At 44.0% G+C, this 24,382-nt stretch overlaps 1 protein-coding gene across 1 annotated transcript in view; it reads right to left on the bottom strand.

The window, feature by feature from the left end:
- The window catches only part of LOC112234704 (TBC1 domain family member 9), a 28,454-nt gene that overhangs the window by 1,694 nt on the left and 2,378 nt on the right, over window positions 1-24,382 (bottom strand). Inside the window, 23 exon segments of the mRNA XM_042311971.1 lie at window positions 47-115; window positions 340-423; window positions 1,100-1,165; window positions 1,308-1,530; window positions 1,532-1,561; window positions 2,234-2,302; window positions 2,456-2,554; window positions 2,816-2,899; window positions 2,901-2,946; window positions 3,483-3,518; window positions 3,520-3,666; window positions 3,668-3,716; window positions 3,719-3,760; window positions 4,295-4,642; window positions 6,913-7,063; window positions 8,334-8,513; window positions 8,850-9,056; window positions 10,287-10,598; window positions 13,785-13,850; window positions 13,964-14,040; window positions 14,378-14,606; window positions 15,198-15,316; window positions 18,322-18,432. Coding sequence (XP_042167905.1) covers window positions 47-115; window positions 340-423; window positions 1,100-1,165; window positions 1,308-1,530; window positions 1,532-1,561; window positions 2,234-2,302; window positions 2,456-2,554; window positions 2,816-2,899; window positions 2,901-2,946; window positions 3,483-3,518; window positions 3,520-3,666; window positions 3,668-3,716; window positions 3,719-3,760; window positions 4,295-4,642; window positions 6,913-7,063; window positions 8,334-8,513; window positions 8,850-9,056; window positions 10,287-10,598; window positions 13,785-13,850; window positions 13,964-14,040; window positions 14,378-14,606; window positions 15,198-15,316; window positions 18,322-18,432 — 2,844 coding nt within the window.

Here is a 24,382-nt window from a genome sequence, read left to right as displayed (position 1 = left end):
AGCGATAGATATGCATGTCTCATAACTGTTTCATAGCAGTGCGTACCTTTCTCAGTCTTGAACGTGACCCTGACAAAGCCATCATCCTTCTCGCTCTTGCACTTGGGGTCAAGGCCTGGAGGAAGGGAAAGGTCAAGAGTGCAAAGGTCAAAGGACACATTAGGAAGTTATCTGAAGAAGACAAAAAAAAGTGGGAGGTTGAAATAGGTTGATGCATGCCATGAGTGGAGTGTGACTGATTGAGAGCACATAAGGCTCTGGTCAACATTAGTGGACTATACAGGGAAAAGGGTGCAAACATTGTGTAACCTCTGGCGTGTTGATGAGGACATGGCCTACCATTGGAAGTTTCCGGGGTGATGTCCTCAAAGAAGTACTGGGTGGCCTCGAAGGCAGAGTCTGGTTCCTGCTCATGGGTCACCTCTGGGAAGGGACAGGAAGATACAACATTTTGGGCCTTACCATTGTTATTATAATTGATAGCATTTATATAGCGCCTTTCCAAGTGCTGTAAGGGGCGTTATCATAACGCCTCAAACACTGCAGTTGAAAAAGTGCAATATAAATTGTATCCATTTATCATTATCTTTCCATCGAGGCCTCACACATCCCAATGTTTGATCATAAGTTTGAAGTAATTTCTGTATCCTCTTCTCGCTAAACATCTGTTAGTTCTCAACATTTTTCATTCTGCCAGAGACAATGTTTCCTTGTGGCTGGCAAAGGAAAAAAAGCTAACCCCATCATTCTGAGAACCAAAACAATAGCTGCTTCAGGCTTTGCTGTTATACAGGGAATTAACACGAGCTGAGCCAGAGAGCCATGAAAGCTCTTCTGATTGAGAGGTAGATTTCCAGCAGAGTGAAAATACTGCTGTGTGAGTCTTGAGCACCATCCAACCGCAGCTTCCCTTCTATATATGCTCAACCAAGCGAGGGAGAGAACAAAATAATTCATCTTTGCTCCTTTACAGTAAATAAATCCAATCCCCTATCCTTAAAACATCCTCCCCCTCACTCAGTTATGACAGCATATAAGGAGTATAGATTCCCCTCTGGACTTCTTTCCCTCTCTGTGAACAGTACACACACACACTTACCAGGAATCACATGCATCTTGTACAGGAGCTTCAGTTTCTCAGTCAGATCCCCATGGCATAAAACACCTGAAATACACCATAGATGCGATAATTTGTCATAACATTTCATTATGTCTATATAGACTTAATATCCATTTTGACCAGTTGCTACAATCATTAGTCAACTTCTATTTGATACACCCCCTCACCCACCTCCACCAATACTCACTCAGTCCACTAATAAACTCCCGGAAATTAATCAGAGAGTCTCCGTTATGGTCCAGGAGCCTGAAGAAGCGCAGGGCCAGGGGGTCTGCGTGGGCCCCGTTGACAGGGGCCCAGGGGAAGAGCAGGGAGAACAGCCCCCTGAACTGCTCCAGGTCGATGCGGTACTGCTCCAGGTAGGGCAGGCTGGGGTCGTGGCGCTCCGTGGGGTTGCTGCCACCCGTTCCGCCCCCAATAGCAGCTGGTCAGGTGTTCCGCCTGGAGAATGAAGATGGTAGAAATAGATTTGATAGATTCAACAGGGTTTTAATGTGAATGAAATAAATATATTACATTTATGCAGCAGTTTTCTAGAAAATGTTGAAGTATAAAGAAGCGAGGTGGAATGAGACCAAATGGTGATACCTATGCTAAATGTGGGAAAATGTGGTCGCCCATAGTGAGGAAAATGCATATAGATACCGCTGAATTGCTTTGCACAATGTTTCTAATGGATAAGTACATGATATCAGAGAACAATGTGAACATTGCACAACATTGGGTATTAAAAGTTCTCTACTTCTAACATCTTATACCAGCAACCCTGACCATTAGAACTGTGCTGAAGACTCATCAGTCTTTCTCCATGTCCTCTAACAGGACTGAGCAGTGAGCGTCCGTTGTGTTAATGGATGAAGAGTAAAATGCTGTTGCCAGGGTTTTAGGTCTGTCTCTATGGATATTAAGTACCGGCTCCAACTATAGCCCATAATTCAGCGTTGCCATGGCAGCAAGGCACTATGTGAGAGCTAGGAGAAATGAGACGCCCTGCCAAAGCGAAAGGGAGGCTGAGGAAAAGCAATTCAGGAAGAGATTAGTTCCTTTAAGTTCCTATTGGTTAGAGGGCAGTTCCATTTAGTTCATATTGGCTACAGCATGGCTGTCACTCACCTTGAACAGAACATAGAGCTCCTCCAGTTCGTCGATGCTGAAGGCAGTCTCCGTGACAATGGTTCTGACCTGAAAGAGAACAGTGGATTTAGGAGCTGTGTGAGGAGATCAGAACTAACCAGCATTGAATACAATCAGAAACAATGGCTTAAAATGACTTGAAATCCTCCACACCCAACATCGGGTGTACCATACAGTGTGTGTAATAGCAGGGGTCGTTACCACGTTGCGTTTGGTGGTGTCCTCGATGGTCTGGATGACCCTTAGCCTCTGTTTGAAGCGCATCTGCTCGATCACGTCTGCCCGGATGGAGCCAAACTTCTACAAACAGCCACACGGGACCGAGAGAGAGAGGTCAACACTGCTGCTATCCTACAGCTGGGATATTCACTGAGATTGCATAATCACCAGCCAGAGTAAAGGTCAAAACAGAGTGACAGTTCTACCAGTGAATACACTTGGGTCTAGGAAGCATGGTTGGGCTGAATTCCATTTAAACTTAATTGACTGAATTGACCCCATCTCTGACAGATTGAAGGAGTGATTGAATGACGGTGCCCTGGTCATGTTGAGAAGACTCACCTCGTAGGAGCTGCGGACCAGCTTGAAGATGTCCACCTCCGGGTGGGGATCCCCATCGTCTGTCAGCAGGGAGTGCAGGTGGGGGGATGGGAGGCAGGGTGCTGTCCTTATTGGACACGCTGTCCAGGTACCTACACACAAACGTGTCACACAACCAAATCCTTCATATTGACAGCTTATCAATATCAAGCTTTAATTGAATTAAGAAGTGTTCTTACTGCAGTGTTTCAAAACAAGATGATCTCTCGTGTCACTTCCGCCAACACAATTTGACCTTTGACCCGACTCATGGAGTCTGCTCTTTGAGTGAAAAAACTAAAGTACCATGACTGACCAGCAAACCCATGTTGAATGACCTAATTGGTTATGGTTAGGATTAAGGTCAGGGCAAAGGTTAGGGTTTTAGTTTTAGTTCAGGTTAGGTTCAGGGTTCCAGTCATGAGTTGGCCTACCAATCATGTCCCTTTAGTCCAGGGCTGTTCGAATTCTGGTACTGCAGGGCTAAAAACCCTTCTGGTTTTCATCAGACCTGGTGCACCAGGTGAATACAATTAACTACCAGGTAGAAACAAATCAAGAATGTTTCTGCCCTCCAGGACCAGGAGTGAAAAGCCCTGTTTTGTTATCTTTGGCCCCTTGTCGGTCTTCCACCCCCATCCGTCCTCACCTTCCCAGCACGGTCATGGCCTCTCCATGATCCTTATTTTAGCAGTTGGTGGATGTTGGCGTGCAGCACGCTGAGCGCCAGCTGGAAGATGACCTTGATGCCCTCGTAGAAGAAGCAGTCGACCACCACCACGGCACTCTCGAAGGGCATGACACTGAGGAACAGGGTGAGGAACCAGGAGAGAAATGGTAGAGATGACTCCCAGGTCCTGCATGCAGTCGTAGAGTTGGGGACGTACTCCCTGGCCAGCTCCTCAAAAACACCCTGGTCTACCAGATCTCAAAGCCCTTCAAAAGCAAAACAAAAATCAAATTAAACAGCTATGTGACAGTAGGTCTGGACTACAGTTTTCAGCCTGAGTTAAACGTCTGCAGAGTTTCAAGCTGCCAACAGATGGACTGGCAGTCAAGAGGGAACCACATGGCTTCAACCCGCAGGGGAATCAAGATTAGGGACCCGCGGGGAGTCAGGACAGCTATAGAAGTGGCAAACTACTATGCGACTTGACCATTTATAAACTGAAGAGCAGTGTTAATGTTTGTGCTGTAAAATAAGTGTGTGTAACAAGCTCTCACAGTCTCACTGCAGAATCAGATGTTTGTCCACATACATAACATTTTGAAGATTAGGCATTCATTCTGAATGGTTAAGGGTTGGGATAGACAAAAATTGTGCTTAGCGCTGGGATTGAACACGCGACTTTCAGAGCCGGAGCTCGCAGCTTACGCCCATCCGCCATCCCTGCCCACAGGACTTAAAGGTAATAGTGCCAACATTGCCCCTAGAGGCCGGTTTTGAAGTAACCTCGTGACGTCCTGCTTACGTGGACGGATGTCTAATTTGGCAGTGGATCTTGAGCGACAGGACTGGTGCGTCTGTGTGTGTATACTATATACCATGCGTGTATACTATATACCATGTGTGTACCATATACCATGTGTGTACCTGGCAGTAGCCTATGTTGGGGTTTCTGAAGGCGTAGGCAGTAAGGACCCTTCGTAGGGCAGCAATCCCCATCTCGTTCTGGAATGCTGGGTGTTCAGGGAGGGAGCGGTGCAGGTCTCTCTCGATCTCCTCCGTGGCCAGGTTGTACTTCCCCATAGACTTCTCTACCAGGTCCTCGTAGTAGCCAGGGTGGGTCGCCATCTCGTTGATCGCCCCTGGGGGAATATAGTGACCAAAGGTAGTATAGCGTTAAACAAGGCCCATTGGCACCAGACCATCAGCCAATTGCGGTTTTAAAAAAATGGTCTGGTGGAACAAAGTTAATATCAGACCCATCTTTCAACTAACAGCCTTAGGAGAATTGCTAACAAACCGACATTCCAGTTTTCAGGGGGAAATGGAAAGAGAGCCTGTGATGAGACTTCCGCATTTGGACGTTAACAACGCAACATCTTAACTCCTCCACATTTACTGGATTGGTTGAACAGAGAACCTCCCCCCAACAGTTATTTTTTATTCTCTTCAAGACCATATAGGGGATCTAGTTTCAGGCGTTTATTTTACACCTGGCCAAGTTAGGCTAGCATTGCAATGGCATTGCATATTCAATGTAATCAGTTTCAGAAATGGTTGGAGTGATGAAACCAGAACTCAAGACATGCCATTGCTCAAGCCATCTCTACTAACGGAGGGATGTGGCAAGCATCCAGTAGACATGCAGTTGTAAACCTTCCACTCTCACTTTAGGCAGAATCCCTTCTACACTAAAACCTTAGTGCCTTTATAGCCCTCCCTCCCGTACTCCCAGCTGTGGAAGCAGCCATTACTGTGCACTGGGAGCAACAACACAGGCTAAACCAGTAAAGGGGGGGGTCCTGGGTAAAAGTCTGTTGAATCACAACACCCTCAAATTCACTCTTCTAGCGCAGTCAAACGCAGGCTTATCAACTGTTCCCACTGTGACAGTGAGTTCAGGGACAAGTACAGAGGTTGCATTCAAATGCTCCATCTTCTTCCACATAAAAACACAGCTAGCGAGCTTCGCCAAAAGAGACGCTAGGCTAACATGTAAACACACCAGTCCATCCATCCAGGAAGTGCAGATGTATGGCTGCCATGGCGACTGCGGAAGGTACCACAAGTAGGTCACTAGGGGAAAGAGCAGGTAGATAGTCGCTAACTGTTAGTGCTGTCGCGTGGGTGCAAGGAATTTCCTCCAGGAAGAAGAGGCTGAAGTATAAAACATCGTTTGGTGATCTCAGCAGTGACTCTCCCTGTAGGCCAACTGGTTCTTCAGGTTTATTTATATAGGTCAGCTACAGTGGTCACAATGTAGGCCTACGTCTAACAAAACCCCTACATAAGCTGCTGTGTTTGTAAAGCCTGGTTAACCAGACTGACAGTGTTCAGTTTGGCGTACAGTAAGCAGACTATAGAATGTGTGCTCTCACTGTAATATGCTGTAGCAGTGGACGTGAAGCATGCAGCCCAGTTACAGGTTAGATACAGTACGATACTGCTGCTCCGGCAGGAGATGGGAATGGAATGCGTTGCCAAGGCCAAGCTAATGCATGTTTAATGAGGCTACCCAAATCCATATGTACACTGAAAGAAAAGCTAATATTTGACTATCAATAATTTTAATACACCTGGATGATGAACCATTCTGTGCTCATACCACAACAGGGGTTTGGGAAAACCCAAAACTAAAATCTGATGTGTTTTTCCTGTTGTTTTTCCTCCTGTGATAACAATAACTATAGTAATGAGATGTGTGGTCCCACCACACGATGCCGAATGCAGGTTAGAGAGTTGTCTATTCGTGGTCTTTGATGTGTGTGTAGCACGGCTTGGAGATACTGTGTGAAAGGCTATATGAATGTCAAGAACCGTAATGGTCTTTGTCAGAACCGGGGAGCATAATGTAATATACAAGTGAATGTGATGCATTGAATGTCAAGAACCGGGAGCATAATGTAATATACAAGTGAATGAGAGTGCATTGAATGTCAGAATGTAATATACAAGTGAATGTGAGAGTGCATTGAATGTCAAGAACCGGGAGCAGCATAATGTAATGCATTGAATGTCAAGAACCGGGAGCATCAAGTGAATGTGTGAGTGCATTGAATGTCAAGAACCGGGGAGTAATGTAATATACATGTGAGTGCATTGAATGTCAAGTGAATGTGAGAGAGTGCATTGAATGTCAAGAACCGGGGAGCATAATGTAATATACAAGTGAATGTGAGAGTGCATTGAATGTCAAGAACCGGGGAGCATAATGTAATATACAAGTGAATGTGAGAGTGCATTGAATGTCAAGAACCGGGGAGCATAATGTAATATACAAGTGAATGTGAGAGTGCATTGAATGTCAAGAACCGGGGAGCATAATGTAATATACAAGTGAATGTGAGAGTGCATTGTGAGATCATGCCCACGCCGGACTGTTTGTGAGAACGCGTGCGACTTTTGGCCTCACCGGAGAAGAGCAGCCACAGCTCTCCCCTCATGTTCTCTGGGATGCCTTTAAGCACCAGGTCCTTGGTCTTCTCTGTACGGTACATACACACCCCCTGGCCGTACTCAGTGATGTGGTTCTTCCACGCCTGTTCCTTCAGGAACTCCTTGGCCTGGGGAAAAATAAAAATTGACAGTTAATAATCTTGCATGCGTTGGAAAAAGAAGAGAAATGTCATAAGACACACATTTCATGCCAGTAAAGCTCCCCTTAGAGAGAACTACAGAATGATGTTCAAGGACAGAGAGAGCGAGAGAAAGAAAGTAGACACCCTTGTAACAGCTGTGCCAACAACCTGACTTCTCTGCAGAAAGCAACAAAAAAAAAGACTAGCCTCGTACGAACCATCCTAATCTGGCTTACATTCTTTCAATACATAGTTTCAATAGCGAGAGAGATCAGGATGGTTCGTAGGAGGCAAAAAACTCATTACCACCTCATTAAATAACGAGCCAGAGAGCCTTCAAAGCCTAAACAATATTTCTAACTTTCGACACAGACGTATGCAGCACAAGTACTCCCCTAGAGGTCTCTGAAGAATTTCATTAAGGTTTTATTTACTTCAATTAACTCGGATCTAATTTACACACACTTCCCCCTTCCTTGGTCTACATCTGCAACTTCCCTGCAGGCCTTTGAACTGTGCAATGCAAAGCCAGCTGGAGGTTAGAGCAGGAACAGAACACACTGACTGTAAGCCAAGCTTTGTTTTAGATCAAGGTTGAGACACTGATGGCACCGACAGACATGGCCGCTCTGTTTCTGGCTCCTAAGCAACTTTGCTTTGTTGTGCATTGTTAGATATTACCGCACTGTTGGAGCTCGGAACACAAGCACTTCGCTATACCCGCAATCACATCTGCTAAATAGTTGTACGCAAGCAATACAATTTGATTTGAGGCTTGGGAAAAGCCTCAGATTATTACATGCAGATATTGGATTCCCAATGGCTTATTCAGCATGCAGGTATATACACACACAATTACAGTTTGTTACAATATTTTGTCACTGTAAATAAATGTATTCAACTCAATTAATTTAGTCCCAGTTCAATTCCATCAATCATGTGGAATCATTCCAATTCTCTACTATAGCAATAGAGCATCTTCTTGTGTTCGACCACATGTTTATTTAACTAGGAAAGTCAGTTAAGGACAAATTCTTATTTACAATGACATTCCTACCCCGACCAAACCCTAACCCGGACGACGCTGGGCCTATTGTGCGCTGCCCTATGGGACTCCCAATCACAGCCGGTTGTGATACAGACTGGAATCGAACCAGGATCTGTAGTGACACCTCTAGCACTGAGATGCAGTGCCTTAGACCGCTGCTCCACTCGGGAGCCCCCAACATGTGAACAGAACATTCAATGACCGTACCAGTTTGGGGTTGAACTCCTCCGGCGAGCGGCGGCGGTACATGGTCATGAGGGCCTGGGTGGCGGTGGGCACGCTGTTGTCATTGAGGTTAAACTGGCGCTCACCCTCGGAGGAGCCCTCTGAGCCCAGACTGCTGCGCTGGGGACTGCTGGAGAGGAGAGAGCCCTGCTGGGAGTACACCTAGAGGAGACACAGATTCAGGATCAGAATTAGATGATTAATGCAGTCAATTATCATAACAACTGTTCTGAGACCTGTGATGAGATGCTATAATAATACTGAGAATACACCTAGTGGAGAGCAGAACAAGTCCAGGATCAGGGTAAGGATAGTTAATGCAGTGTGCTTTATGATAAGAGCTGATCAGAGACCTGTGATGATAACCATGCTAAGTATTTACTGAAGACCTGGAGTAGAGGGAGACTTCTCAGCAAACTTGGGGAGCAGTTGTGGAAGAGTATAGACCTAAATGGTGTACAACATCCTAGATATACAATGACATAGATGTGCCCTCACTTCATCGTCAGAGCTGTTCACACTCCCGGTGGTCTCCCTCTCGAAGTAGATCTTGGAGGTGGTCTGCTGCAGGAAGTCAGAGATCCTCTGGACCAGGAAGTCCCGGTCCTTGAGGTTGGCGAACAGGAAGGTCATCCTGTTCTTGGTGCTGATGGACACTGGGCTGGGCAAAAAGTTGGAGCTGTCCGCCTTCTCCACTATCGTCACCTGGGAGGGACAGAGACACAGAGGTCTGTCACAACAGATATGTAATTCATGTATCAGTCACAACAGGTATGTCAGTCACAATAGATGTCAGTCATATGTCAGACAACAGATATGCCAGTCATAACAAATCAAATACACATATTTAGCAGATGTTATTGCAGGTGTAGCGTAATGCTTGGGTTCCTAGCTCCAACAGTGCAGTAGTATCTAACAATTCACAACAATACACACAAATCTAAAGTAAAAGAATGGAGTTAAGAAAAAAATATAAATATTAGGACGAGCTATGTCAGAGTGGCATTGACTAAAATACTAGTAAATTGAATACAGTATAAAATAGATTATATGAGATGAGGAACGCAGTAAGTAAACAATATTAAAGTGACCAGTGATTCCATGTATATTACATGGGCAGCAGCCTCTGAGGTGCAGGGTTGAGTAATCGGGTGGTAGCCTGCTACTACCCGGTTGTGTCAGACAACAGATACGCCAGTCACAACAGATATGCCAGTCACATGTCAGTCATAAGATATGAGGATGCAACATAAGATATACATCTATTTGATATGAGAAAGTGTTCGATGTAGAACACGAATTATAGTAACCCATCACATGTGTATTGATTTATTTCACCATCTAACCACATAGGTCAATATTCTCATGTGCAATGACCAAAGGCCAACATACCATACCAAGCACACAATAGGTTTCACCATATCAACACTTCAACCCACATACTAGGTGACTGAATTGATTCAGTGCCACACATCATAACACTAGACATTAGTAGTCGATCCACGTTCTGCCCTGCCAGCAATTGGTAGTTTAAGATGGCTGATGGGGACAGGATGTCACAGGGTGGGTGGGGTCCTGATTGGCATGGCAATGACTGGGCGAGGGGCAGCCAGTGACTAAAGCAGATTGGGAGTGACAGCCCCTACCAGAGCGTTAAGCCGGCTGCTGCTCTTTCTAACTGCCCTGCTAGTAACCCCCTACAGCAGCACAACTTGTCTAAGGTAACCTTCCTTTCCTGATGGAAAATCTCAAATCTATAGTGGTCCCACATTGACTTATGTCTTAGCATCATCCAAAATTGTCACAAAAGTCTAGTTCAAAGGTCACCGACCCAAAATCCCAAAGAGCTCCAGTCAGTGCAGACTACTGCTCCGGGCCAACACTAAGCTCCAGGACTACAGTCAATCACCAGAGTCTGTACCCAGCCAGACTCACCTCTCTCAGGGGGATGATGAGGCTGCACAGGGTCTCCTCCTTGGAAGTGAAGCAGATGTAGTTAGTGGAGACAAACATCTGGCCCAGGATGTGCATCTTGTTGAAGGGGGTCCAAAGGGTGCAGCCCGTGTGTCCGTCCAGCTTCTCATCCTTGGGCAGACGGAACAAGGCCCGGTAACGCTCGCTCTTAGCCCTGGCATCCAGGTCCCTGGGTGAGACAACAAGGTTCAAGAGATTGTCTAGTCTAGAGACGGTCAAGAATCTAATTCGGAACATAATCTGTTGTCTTTAAATAGCAGCATTAAATTGAGACTAACTGTCGGTGCAGTTCTTGACACAAACCGGTGCGCCTGGCACCTACTACCATAACCTGTTCAAAAGGCACTTAAATCTATTGTCTTGCCCATTCATGCTGTGAATAGCACACATACACAATCCATGACTCAACTGTCTCTAGGCCTGAAAATCCTTCTTTAACCTTTCTCCTCCACTTCAGTCAATATCATGGAAAGAGAAGGCATTCTTAATGTTTTGTACGCAGTGTATTTCCATACAAATGTATGTATTCCAAATACATTTACAAATACAGTGCCTTGCGAAAGTATTCGGCCCCCTTGAACTTTGCGACCTTTTGCCACATTTCAGGCTTCAAACATAAAGATATAAAACTGTATTTTTTTGTGAAGAATCAACAACAAGTGGGACACAATCATGAAGTGGAACAACATTTATTGGATATTTCAAACTTTTTTAACAAATCAAAAACTGAAAAATTGGGCGTGCAAAATTATTCAGCCCCTTTACTTTCAGTGCAGCAAACTCTCCCAGAAGTTCAGTGAGGATCTCTGAATGATCCAATGTTGACCTAAATGACTAATGATGATAAATACAATCCACCTGCGTGTAATCAAGTCTCTGTGTAAATGCACCTGCACTGTGATAGTCTCAGAGGTCCGTTAAAAGCGCAGAGAGCATCATGAAGAACAAGGAACACACCAGGCAGGTCCGAGATACTGTTGTGAAGAAGTTTAAAGCCGGATTTGGATACAAAAAGATTTCCCAAGCTTTAAACATCCCAAGGAGCACTGTGCAAGCGATAATATTGAAATGGAAGGAGTATCAGATCACTGCAAATCTACCAAGACCTGGCCGTCCCTCTAAACTTTCAGCTCATACAAGGAGAAGACTGATCAGAGATGCAGCCAAGAGGCCAAAGATCACTCTGGATGAACTGCAGAGATCTACAGCTGAGGTGGGAGACTCTGTCCATAGGACAACAATCAGTCGTATATTGCACAAATCTGGCCTTTATGGAAGAGTGGCAAGAAGAAAGCCATTTCTTAAAGATATCCATAAAAGTGTCGTTTAAAGTTTGCCACAAGCCACCTGGGAGACACACCAAACATGTGGAAGAAGGTGCTCTGGTCAGATGAAACCAAAATTGAACTTTTGGCAACAATGCAAAACATTATGTTTGGCGTAAAAGCAACACAGCTCATCACCCTGAACACCCCATCCCCACTGTCAAACATGGTGGTGGCAGCATCATGGTTTGGGCCTGCTTTTCTTCAGCAGGGACAGGGAAGATGGTTAAAATTGATGGGAAGATGGATGGAGCCAAATACAGGACCATTCTGGAAGAAAACCTGATGGAGTCTGCAAAAGACCTGAGACTGGGACGGAGATTTGTCTTCCAACAAGACAATGATCCAAAACATAAAGCAAAATCTACAATGGAATGGTTCAAAAATAAACATATCCAGGTGTTAGAATGACCAAGTCAAAGTCCAGACCTGAATCCAATCGAGAATCTGTGGAAAGAACTGAAAACTGCTGTTCACAAATGCTCTCCATCCAACCTCAGTGAGCTCGAGCTGTTTTGCAAGGAGGAATGGGAAAAAATTTCAGTCTCTCGATGTGCAAAACTGATAGAGACATACCCCAAGCGACTTACAGCTGTAATCGCAGCAAAAGGTTTGCGCTACAAAGTATTAACTTAAGGGGGCCGAATACTTTCGCAAGGCACTGTATATGTCACACATTAAAATACATTTGGCAAATGTTTTATATTTCCCATGTATCCTAAAATGCATCCCAAAAACAATTTCAAATGTTATTTTTTTCTTTGGATGAAAAATAAAATAAAATCAGGTCAATGGAGTGAAAGAGCAATTTGCAACCAAGTATGACAGTTGCTACTACAATAGCCATCTGGATGGGGCAACAGTTGCTACTACAATAGCCATCTGGATGGGGCAACAGTTGCTACTACAATAGCCATCTGGATGGGGCAACAGTTGCTACTGCAATAGCCATCTGGATGGGGCAACAGTCTGCTACTGCAATAGCTATCTGGATGGGGCAACAGTTGCTACTGCAATAGCCATCTGGATGGGGCAACAGTTGCTACTGCAATAGCCATCTGGATGGGGCAACAGTTGCTACTGCAATAGCCATCTGGATGGGGCAACAGTTGCTACTACAATAGCCATCTGGATGGGGCAACAGTTGCTACTACAATAGCCATCTGGATGGGGCAACAGTTGCTACTGCAATAGCCATCTGGATGGGGCAACAGTTGCTACTGCATTAGCCATCTGGATGGGGCAACAGTTGCTACTGCAATAGCCATCTGGATGGGGCAACAGTTGCTACTGCAATAGCCATCTGGATGGGGCAACAGTTGCTACTGCAATAGCCATCTGGATGGGGCAACAGTTGCTACTGCAATAGCCATCTGGATGGGGCAACAGTTGCTACTGCAATAGCCATCTGGATGGGGCAACAGTTGCTACTGCAATAGCCATCTGGATGGGGAAACAGTTGCTACTGCAATAGCCATCTGGATGGGGAAACAGTTACTACTGCAATAGACATCTATATAGGGCAACAGTATGAGTAGTAGTTAGAGAGTTGGAATCTGACTTGAGGGAAATACATTTGAAAGTCTTGGGCTAATGAAGCAAACTTGGGTGTTCAAAGTTAATAGCGCCATTAAAAGTTCAGCTGTACCTGAAAGGATTATGACAAAGTCGTGCTGTAGATTTAAAGAATGCAAAAGTGTCTGTGAGCTAAACTACTAGAAAGGAACCCAGTTTAAATATACTACTAATGCCTCCTCAGCTGGTTTTCCTCCAGGCACGTTGGAACAAGACTATACATACCTTTCCTCTGAAGTCATTTTTGTTGTTTGTTGGTGGTCTTATGTAGTCATTTAGTTAAGTCGTGGTATATTGTTTATTGAACTGTGTAAAACTTACAATGTCATGCAACCACATGGAATGGTTGTGAATGGTTATAGGTCACGCGCAGCAAAGAATTTAGTGCAGCATTATAAATGACTACATCATGACTAAACTTACTGCATCTCCCCAGAAACCAATCCTCCTCAACTATCAACCGAACCTATTGAGGGGAGACCAACAAAATCTATCAACTACAACATCCAGCCTCACCAAACCTTCCCAGAACTTCCCAGAATCCTCCACCAAACCTCACCTCTTTGAAGGTCTCGTTGATGTTGAGGAAGACCGAGAAGACGTGCTCAGCCACCCGCGTGCTCACCTTGGCCCGAGGAATGGAAGCATGAATGAAGGTTAGAGGGGTGTATGGATGGATAAAGAGACGTTAAAGCGAGGGTAACATGCAGTATAGTTGATATGATTTACAAGGCTCACCTTGACTGCATCAGGGAGGAGGAGTGTGGCACTTTTCTCCAGCTGGGTGATGTCGGCCCAGCGGATCACCAGCTTGGCTGAGGTGGGAAGAAAGAGAGACGGAGAGAGAGACGGAGAGAGAGACGGAGAGAGAGACGGAGAGAGAGACGGAGAGAGAGACGGAGAGAGAGAGAGAGAAAGAGAAATTGAAGATGGTTGCATTTATACATTTTTGGGTTGCATAAAAGGCGATCGTTTGAAATATACATCACCTCATCTTAAAAAAATACATTGTATCCACACAGAAAATATCAAGGGGCTGTACTATTTTTGGGACTTATGAAGGCTCTTCAAAAGCTATGCATAATCAGTATGTAGAACTAACCAGGTATGCAGTGGTGTGTGTACCTGTGCCAGCATGCCAGTGGTCCCTACCTTCTTTCCCCAGCAGGTAAGAGTAGAAGCAGATGTGGTTGATGCTGAGGTAGAGCCAGCCCTGCCGGGGCACACGGCCCTTCCAGTAGCTACAGGAGTAGTAGTTGACCAGCTTCTCCTCTTCAGGCATGCCAAACAGCTTACGGAACGTACAGATGGCCTCCTTGAATTTGTCAGTGTCATCGTCCTCCTTCACGTCGTGGTTCTTGTTGTACTCGGCGATAATACCCTGGGGGGCAAGAGAGAAATAGACGGAGTGAAGGACTTTGAGACAATCAATAAAAGTTCAACAATTCATTTTAAAATAGAGATAGCTAGAAAGTGAGAGTGTGAGTGGCAGACAAAGTGAGAGAGCAAAATAAATCTGGCTAGCTTTTGTAATCTATTCATTGAGTAAGAACTACTTTATCGCCATACAGATACATACAGAATCTGATTTAGAAGCTGTGTCAGTAGCTGGACCAGTTTTTAGGTTACAATAGTAAATACAGCCGGGCTTTGTTATTTGGCCCCTGGCAGGAGTTATTTTGATAATACTAGTTTGACTACATGCTAGGCTAATATTACACCTGGCATGATGAACATTTCACAGGCAAACGTCATATGTTTCAATATCCAAACTGTCAAAATGAATTGCTGACAACCACCATTACTATTGTCACAAACACCATTACAAAAAGATTTGTGAAATTCCACAAACCCCACCATGCAATCCCTTTAAACACAAAACACAACCAACCTTCCAAATCCCAGAGAAGTCCATACTGTTTCTTTAGAGACAAGCATCTGCTAAGTGACTCATATATACACTAAACAGTACCTGAACTTTGCCCTTGACAAAGGTAGTGATGTCATTCTCGTTCTCAAAGATGGACAGTGTCTGCAGGAGGTTCTGCTCCAGCCACTCCCAGTGCTCTGTGATCTCCTTACGGGAGCACCCTATGGAACGAGGGAGGGGAGAAGAGACAGGGGTGCACCAGGGAACTTGATTACAAGAGGCTCCCAGGAGAATGTGGAGGCATGGAGTTTCACCCATTATTCATTTTCTTTGAGACATTACAGCATGTCGACTGAGACGCTCTTCATCATTCTTACAATTGTATGCAAATGTAACATGTTTAGCATACTTGGAATCCAAACCTACTCTTCTGGATACTAAGTAGTATGGAGGTACATGATTCAGGACCAGTGACAGACGAGGAGAAAGACAGTACGGACAGCAGTAACAAGCTGTTCAGACGGCTAATCAAGACTACTAGACACAACCCACCAGGCTATAAACCTAAGGGTTATTTTAGACTGACCTAAAAAAAATTTTTTAACCAGGCAAGTCAGTTAAGTACAAATTCTTATTTACAATGACGGCCTAGCAACAGTGGATTAACTGCCTTGTTCAGGGGCAGAACAGATTTTTAAACTGTCAGCTCGGGGATTCAATCTAGCAACCTTTCGTTTACTGGCCCACATCAGAAATGTGCCCAAATCAGCTTTTTAAATTACCTTAGAAATATTGTCAAAGTGTGACTATTCCCCTGTCAAGCCCACACTGACTAATGCATGTTTTTATTACTGACAGGCTTGATTATTGCAATGCACTCCTGTCTGGTCTCCCCCCTCAACAAAAAAAACATTGGCCAGCTTTAATGAATTCAGAATGCAGCAGCACGTGTGCTTACAAAGGCCAGGAGGAGAGCACACACACATACCACCTATTTTAAAGTCACTGCATTGGTAAGCCAGTTAGTTTTAGAGTGGATTTTAAAATTGCTTTATTGATTTTTAAAGCACTACGTGGGTTTGCACCCAAATACATGTCTGATATCTTAAAAGCATATGTGCCGGGTTGTCCCTCTGATCCTTTGTAACTGGCCTTTCAGCTGTTCCAAAGGTCACTCAGAACCACAACGTTTGGTGAGGCTGCCTTCAGCCACTATGGTCCTGGCATTTAGAACAGCCTCCAGACATGCTTTTACTTAGGGTTCTTTTAATCTTATTCCCATATATAATCACATTTATTTTTACACATTAGTCTCATGTGTACTGTTATTTTAAGTTCTTAAATGTTTTGTCTTAGATAAATACAAATAACTTTCTCACCTTTTATTTGTTAATCACTTTGAAACACATATGTAAGATATGTGCTATATAAATAAAGTTTGATTCAATCTAGACAGCCCAGCCACTGACATTACTTGGCCATCCCCTCTGCTCGGCCTACATTTACTGCCACACATATGGCGATAAGCTCATGGCTAGAGCGCTATTGGCTAATTAGCTTCGGATATGTTACGATCCTACTTAAAAAGGTGAAATAATAATGCCCTGCAATACAGCACACCTTAAACTCATGGAGAATTTTGAATAGTATTGGCAGGCAAATCCCTATTGGTGCTACTTGTTAGCAGCTACTTAGTGCTAGTGAAATCTGAGAGCCAGTCCAGGCAGAGCCTGCTAGCACAGAAACCTCAGTGTCCATTATCGTTAGAGGCCTCATCCGTCATCCATCTACCCTGTAAGTAGCCCACTGCTGCTCATCTCTTAGCTACATTAGTGATGACGTCTGGCAGACAGACTGCTCCACACTCCCTCTGTGCTGGAGGATGGGCGGATAGGGAGAGGGGAGGGAGGAGTGGTTGCCATTTCAAGGCCAGCCCTCAGGAGTCTTCTTCTCTGGGCTTCCATTTCAGAGAGGGTCTTCTCTCCGGTTTCTTTCCCCTACTCCTTTTTCCATATGGGAGCACTCACTAAGGCAAATACACATGCGCGTAGTCACACACTATTCAAAGTCCTCCAACACAACAGACTTTTCGATCCACCATCTCCGTCCCCCCCATAAAGCCAGATTGAGCTACAGGCCTTTCTATTGTATCATGGATGCTGTGTGTGTGCAGGACTTTCCTAAGTCAACTTGTATAATTTTGTGACTAGAAAAGTCAAATTGTTGTGATGCAATTTGTGTTTTGATCTTATTATTTCCGTGATCATTTCATTTTGGGTCATACAATGTAAAATAACAAAGTTATTTCTATCAATGTTATAGGACTTAGGAAAAGTTTATATTCTAATACCGACTTTGTCATCAGTCCTTTGTATTGGTCTAGACTATATGTCTGACAGATGAGACTGACTCACAAACAAAAAGGAGAAATCAAAACATTACCGGTAGGCATGACCTACCTGGTACCCATGACCCCCTAACTAAAACTAAAGAGTCAAGTCAAACTCAAGAGTCATAGTCAAAACCGTTGCAGTGTGCGTGTGTCTCTCCGCTCTCTCGCCGTTCATTTAAAAAACAGAGCCATTGTTCATTACGTCTGGGGAGTATAGTTCTGAAGCCTCTCCTTACTTACACAATGATCCCTCTTTAAAAAATAAATCCTTCCTTTCCTGTCCGCTTGTCATGGGTCTGTGGGATTGCATTATGGCTCCTCCAGAGTAATAAATTATTTGTGACATAACTGCTCAAGGAAAGAGGAAGGTGAAGATTGGGGTTTCTGTGATGTCACAAACCATTGTAACTAGCCAAAATAGGTGTGATGAGATAGCCCTATTTGATTGAGATCGTGTCAGTATCTTACATTTACAGCCCTGAGTTAACCTTTTAGCTTTTCCATATAGGACATTAGGGTGGTTAACCCTTTAACATGCAAAGAGACAGTGTTAACAGATGAAGTCAGCAGATGTAATGTAAGATTTACCATGTTAGCTAATTAACTAAAAAAAAAAGCATGACAGCCCCTCGTATTTTGAGCGAATCACCATCGATTCCCATTCCTGGTATCCGTTTCCCCCCAGTCTAGCCCTTTAAGAGCAGTGGGCCATGACGTGATGCTTTGGCATTAGCAGGAAGTGAGAACATGGTGCAGGAAGAGAGGGCCTTGTGTGCAAAGGGGAGGGGGGGAGAGAAAGAAAGAGCGAGAGAGAACTAGACACACAGTACACACCATGAGCAATGATCCAGTAGATTAGGGAGTCAGGTGTCTGGTAAAGGATTCTGTAGGGGGCCACTCGAGCACTGGAGTCCAGCACCACGTCCAGTGTTCCCACCAACAGACCTGCGGTGGGAGGAGCAGGGAATACAGTGGGTTAGGGAGGGAGACACTGTGGGAATATCATGATCGTCTATACAACATTGTTTGGACGTTGAATAGATAATGCATTGATTGTCTTGAGGATGGAAAATAAAACCTGTAAGTGATCCAAGAACTTAAAAAGCAAATACAAACAAGTCATGAATCCTCCGCCTAAAAAAATGACTTCAAAGAAAAAACCCAACAAAAGAGTTTCTGTTTTAGCCCTTTTCGGAAATGTAACAAAGCAGCCCCCTCCACCATGTGAGACAGCAGACCGTTCTGGGACATTAACCCTTGTTAGAACAGTTATGCTCTCCTCAAAAGGCCCTTGATGGAGCCCTCCGGCTATGAGATCACCACTTATGAAATAGAGGGAAGAGGAAGGGGTATTTAGGGCTGACGGGCAGCTGTGGCTTTCCTGTCCTGACTGCTTCATGCCCAATTTATATTATAGGACCAAACCGAGCCACACAAACCAGGGCTGTGCCCGTATCTACAAAGCATCTCAGAGTAGGAGTGCTGAACTCAGATCAGTTTAGCCTTTTAGATCATAATTAGATATGTTTATATGGACAGGTGGGGACCTGATCTTAAATCAGCACTCCTACTCTGAGACATTTAGTGGATGGGGTCTGGGCTGGCCTGGTTACACATCCACCATAGTTGCTGGAACTGTGCTGGAAAAGACACAATGAAGAAATATCCCAGCCAGCACAGTACGGTTCAGGTTGGCACTAATGTGTGAATCTGGTATCAATGTTCTTGTATGGAGAAGTGGGGTGGATGGGCAGATGGCACAGAGCTCAGATTTCCCATGTGACAGATCGATGCGGAGAGAAGAAGGTGAGAGTAAAGTCACCTGGAATAAAAAGGACGAATCCCCTATAATCTAATGAATGAGGGAAGTGGAGAGATAAGATGGACAGATTATGGACTCATGACAGCTGAAAGAAGCCAATAACTCCCGTCTCTTTTAAAGAGTTGTTTTATTACTCTAATACGATACACTAATAATACATGACTAGTGTCTAGCTACTGTCTATTGTAAACCACAAGATCATAAAATAAGAAGAAACTGGTACCACAATTCCCCCCCCAAAAAAAAATATATATTTTTTTTTAAGTGGAGGAAAAACATCTGAAGTGATGAATACGCTAGTCTTGCTGAAAGGCTTTTGTTGTGAATAGTGATAAGTCTAGTTTTTTTTTATGTCTTGGGGTCTACACTAATATGTTGTCATCAAAGTTTGAGTGGAAATGACACTCCTCCAACAAACTCAACCTTTGATAGAAAGAAGCTTTTTGACTGTCATATTCCCCAGTCACCCCGAAACTATTCCCTGTTGGGAATTTTACCATGACAGCTTTTTGCCAGTGGCGCATCAGACGCATAGAATTCTATGAGTCACACAGACCGAGATAGATGAAAAGAGCAATATGGGGAGAAAGGGGACAGAGACAGACATGCAGAAAGGGAGCAAGAGAAACCAAAACGGCCAGTCTGGATGATATTCTTCCGTCCATACATGATGTCTGCTGGAGGACTTCTGGGACACCACTCATCTCCACTAGCTGCTCTAATAAAGACATCTGAATACAATTACATCTATGGGGATTCATTTCCCTCCTGTTCTCTCTCTTTTAATCCTATGCAGGGCGCAATCAAAGGTTAGGATGAATTCAATGAGAAGTGCTTAAATAATGATTAAAGGCAAATGGATAATTAATATATCATTAACATGTTAATTGAATATGATCAAAAAATGGCTGTATATATCACAGTGTGGGCCTTTAAGAGGCAGTAAGGGCAATTCAGGTTTCACACTGGATGGTCGTAATCAATATGGCCGTCGGTTCTGACAAGTGTAAGGGCTTGAGATTTCCCATCTAAACTAGGCCTATACCTGTAGTTGCATCTCACCGTGAACAAAACCCAACAGACAAACTTTCAACTGTATCTTCACATTAGTCACCATTGATAACTGTACAGAAACGTTATAATATTTATATTTGTTTCAAGTGTTAACTGCAATGGCAAAAGCAGAACAAACACAGAGCTACAGTACGAAATCACGGGGAAACAGAAAATAAATTAGATGGGAGAGAACAGAACAGCTTGGCTGATAAGCAAAAGGTTTGTGTGTTAGCCTCCATTTCAAAGGGTTAGCACAGACACCGAAGCTGTTGTTGTTACTTGGGGCTGGCTAATGCAAGGATACAGGATCTGGGCCTTTCTGGCAAACATGTTGTGGGCATATAAGGACATTTTCAGTTTCAAACTTCAACCGGTTGTTTCTGTTGAACAGTGTTAAATCCAGTTCTGCACCCCCAGGGTTGCACATTTTTGGTCTAGCCCAGCACTAACACCACATTCAACTAAGAACATGATGAGTGGACTAGTTGAATTGAGTGTGCTAGTGCTGGGCTGGAACAAAATGTGCAACCATGGGGGTTACCTCAAGACATGGAGTTGCAGAACACTGAACAAATACCTGTGAAGCACCTCTCAGTTGGATAGGCAGGGCATGACCTGAACCCAGCGTTGTTGCAGGGATGTGTGTTAGGGGTTAACACAGGAAGCACAGGTGTCAAGCACAACAAAAGAGACCACTGACGAGTGAGACCCACTGAAGGATGACACCCACAACATCCTGTGACTTCCACGACTACATGCAACCTACAGCTCAAACCGCTCACTCCAAATAATCTGCACAGTTAAGATAAACAGCAATGGAGAGGATTAGTATGCACAGTATTTTATGAAGAAGGAATTAGTGCACCCTACATCATCGTGACAATATTACTTGTTTTGATCAGAGGGCTACTTTCCCTGCTTTCCCCCTCAGAACACATGATCCTCCACCACGCTATAATAACAAGAGTTAACATGAGCTACTGTACTGTGGTGTTTTGTATATGGTGAAGAGAAGGCGGACCCCAGACCTATAGCCTAGTGTTGACCCTTTAATCCATAACATGAACTTTGGGAAACCACACAATTGTCTGTGACTATATGTTCCTATACATTTGATTGTACTTTCAACACCCCCAACGTAACACACACACACGACCAAAGAAAAACAAGACATACAGAAACTAAGCTCCAATGATGAGAAATGCTTCCTTTGTTGTGGGTGGGGATGGAAAGAAACGAGCCAGAGTCTACATACAGTAGACTGGAGAACAGACCAGCATCATGTGATGTTTTGGACTTTTTAGATTGGAGAAGCCAAGAAACAAGGTCAGAAGCTGGGCTGCCTATTGTTACTTAGCAAAGCTCCATTCTTTGTTCAGTTGAGACGGCTAGTTCCTACTTTCCACCCAAGAGTGGGAAAAAACACCATCTTAGAGCAAAAACAATCGGTTTTCCTCTCCTTTTCATCGGTCTCCATCCTGCTTTCTGTTGGGTCTATTTCAGTGTTTCATCTGGAAAAATATATAGCAGTGGAGGGGAAGTTCCGATGGGGATTGAAGGAAGGGTCCCACCCTTGCTTTGGGGGTCTGGGTTCTCTGCCAGATAATTTTTTATGGAGAAAGACTGAGAAGCTCAGTACTGGTGACTTATTAAAAAATGACTTTCTACTGCAAAAATGAACAAAAATACAATTATGCTGACACCATTTCAAATATTATTTCCACCTCCAGAAATGAGCGCAATAACACATTTGTAAAATTATTTTGAAAAAAAGATTAACATATTGGACAATGCATATAGTCTATGCATGGTCCATATTATCAGGTATGCTATTAGCAATAAGCATTATCACTTGTAGCCCAACTGATGCAGAGAAGAGCAAATAAATAGGCTGAAGCATGGGACTACCTGTCTGCAGTTACCCTATTGGGCTAATCATTAACCAATGAGTTTAACTAGTTATTATGCATAAACACAGTGTAGAGCTAGCTACCTGGTAGGGTAACCCAGGGTAACACACCCCCTGCCTGTACTTGAGGTAGGGTGGTGTTTTACCTCAAAGCTATCCTACAATTGACCAGTGTTACATATATCCCAAATATCCTCCACGCACTAAAAACTGCCTGGTGCAGTTCATGCATATTTAGGAGTTGAGAAATACACATGCATCGACTGCTTGTCAGAATGCATGTTTCTCTCCTCATGGCACTTGTAACTTGAATGTGCCATGAGAATAATATTCATCTTGCATAGAACACACAAAAACAAGCCAACTATAAAATATGAACTATTCTACTATGGGGTTACCTGATTTTTATATTCATGACTTGTTTGTTTGCAGAGGAAAAGTACATGTGGACTGTTCTAGCATTGGCAGAAATATTTTCTCATGTTCCATATTGTTTTGGATGTGGCGGTAATGATTTTGCTGTGGAGCAGCACCACAGCTAAATGGCTACAAGGAAACACTGGTCTATATTCTCCCAAGTACTGACACTGCACCTAATCACCCCACTGGCTGAGAATCAATATTGTTTCAAATAACAAGAACCTGATACGAAGTAACACCATACATGTTATTTTAAGTCATGTTTCTCTAACCTAACCCCCTGTAACACAGCTGTAGTGTTATTCCTTTTCTTCTTTCCCAAGCCTCAATGTGTACCTCCAGGTCAGAGGTCACCAGATAAGATAGATAGGTGACGTAAAGCAGCAGATGATAGTGTGGGTAATGTTCGATGGTCAAAGAGGTCGATGGTTAGAAGTCTAGTCCAAGTGTCTATTGAGGGCGATGTCATCATGTATACGTGATGTTAGTCACCCAACACATGTAGGCCTAGTAGAGTTCAGGTCATAACGACTCCAAAATGTCACACTATTGTGAAATGTTAGATAATATAGGTTAGCTTATTGTCCCTTGGATAGTGTTATTTCTGCATTGAAAGTATCATATGCTGAATAAGCTCCAATCCAACATTTGTGGTGGAAGGTAGCCTAGCGGTTAGAGCATTGGGCCAGCACCCGAAAGGTTGCTAGTTCTAACTCCCGAACCGACAAGGTGAAAAATCTGCCCATGTGCCCTTGAGCAAGGCACTTAGTCCAAATTGCTCCAGTGTCGCTGTAGATAATGGCAGACCCTGGCAGAGACACCACTCTCCGAGGGGGGTCTCAAGGAGAGTGGGGGATATGCAAAAAACAAACATTTCCAATTTACCTGCGTATTAATACACAATTGTACAAGAGGGAAATAGAAAAAAAATTTAAGCACCTACCAAATTACCAGTCAACATTTCAAAATTGAAGCTTGACATTTTTCAAATCTTATGACTTAAGATTGATTTTAGGGGAACTAGTCATCTATAATGAAACTGTACTATTTGTTTCTGTTTCTCAGTCTCTATAAATCAATTAAATTTAAAAAATGATAATGTTGACTTTTCCTCATATCAAGTAGCCTCATAAATATGGCTATAAATCAAAAAGCGTTGGCCCTGGTGCCCTTCCATATGCCCCAGGAGGACCAGGTGCTCGCTTGGCTTTCTCTGCCCGCTGAAAAGGGGTGTTTACTGGGCAATGCCAGTCATTGTGCCCAGGCTCTCTCTTCTCCTCAGCAGGCCAACTGGCACACCACACGGTCCGCTCAGTATTCACATAACAATGACATCATCACATATCACCACCGCACGCTTTGTGTCGCTATCCCGAGACAATAGGGAGAGGCAGAGTGTTGGTTCGGGGGTAACTTTCAGTCGCTGGCATGCGGGAAAAAATAATATCTCCGTCCTTCAGTAAAATGTAGGCGAAATGTCTTGTTGCTGACCAATGAAGTGAGATACTTGCAGGCCATTTTGGCTCCCCTTGTCATATTCATTACTGGCTGGCTGACACTGAAGAGGGAGTGACTGACTGGCACTGAGGACAGCAGCACACAGTTCAACTCTCTTTGACCCACCATGACTGCGACGGCCAGTCTAGTCAAAGCAGGGCTACATAGATACTGTATAGAGAGGGCTATAG

Source organism: Oncorhynchus tshawytscha, linkage group LG34 (assembly GCF_018296145.1).
Source record: "Oncorhynchus tshawytscha isolate Ot180627B linkage group LG34, Otsh_v2.0, whole genome shotgun sequence".
NCBI classification, from domain to species: Eukaryota; Metazoa; Chordata; class Actinopteri; order Salmoniformes; family Salmonidae; genus Oncorhynchus; species Oncorhynchus tshawytscha.
The sequence above is the reverse complement of the archived record's forward strand: the minus strand, read 5'-3'. Positions and strand labels throughout refer to the sequence as shown.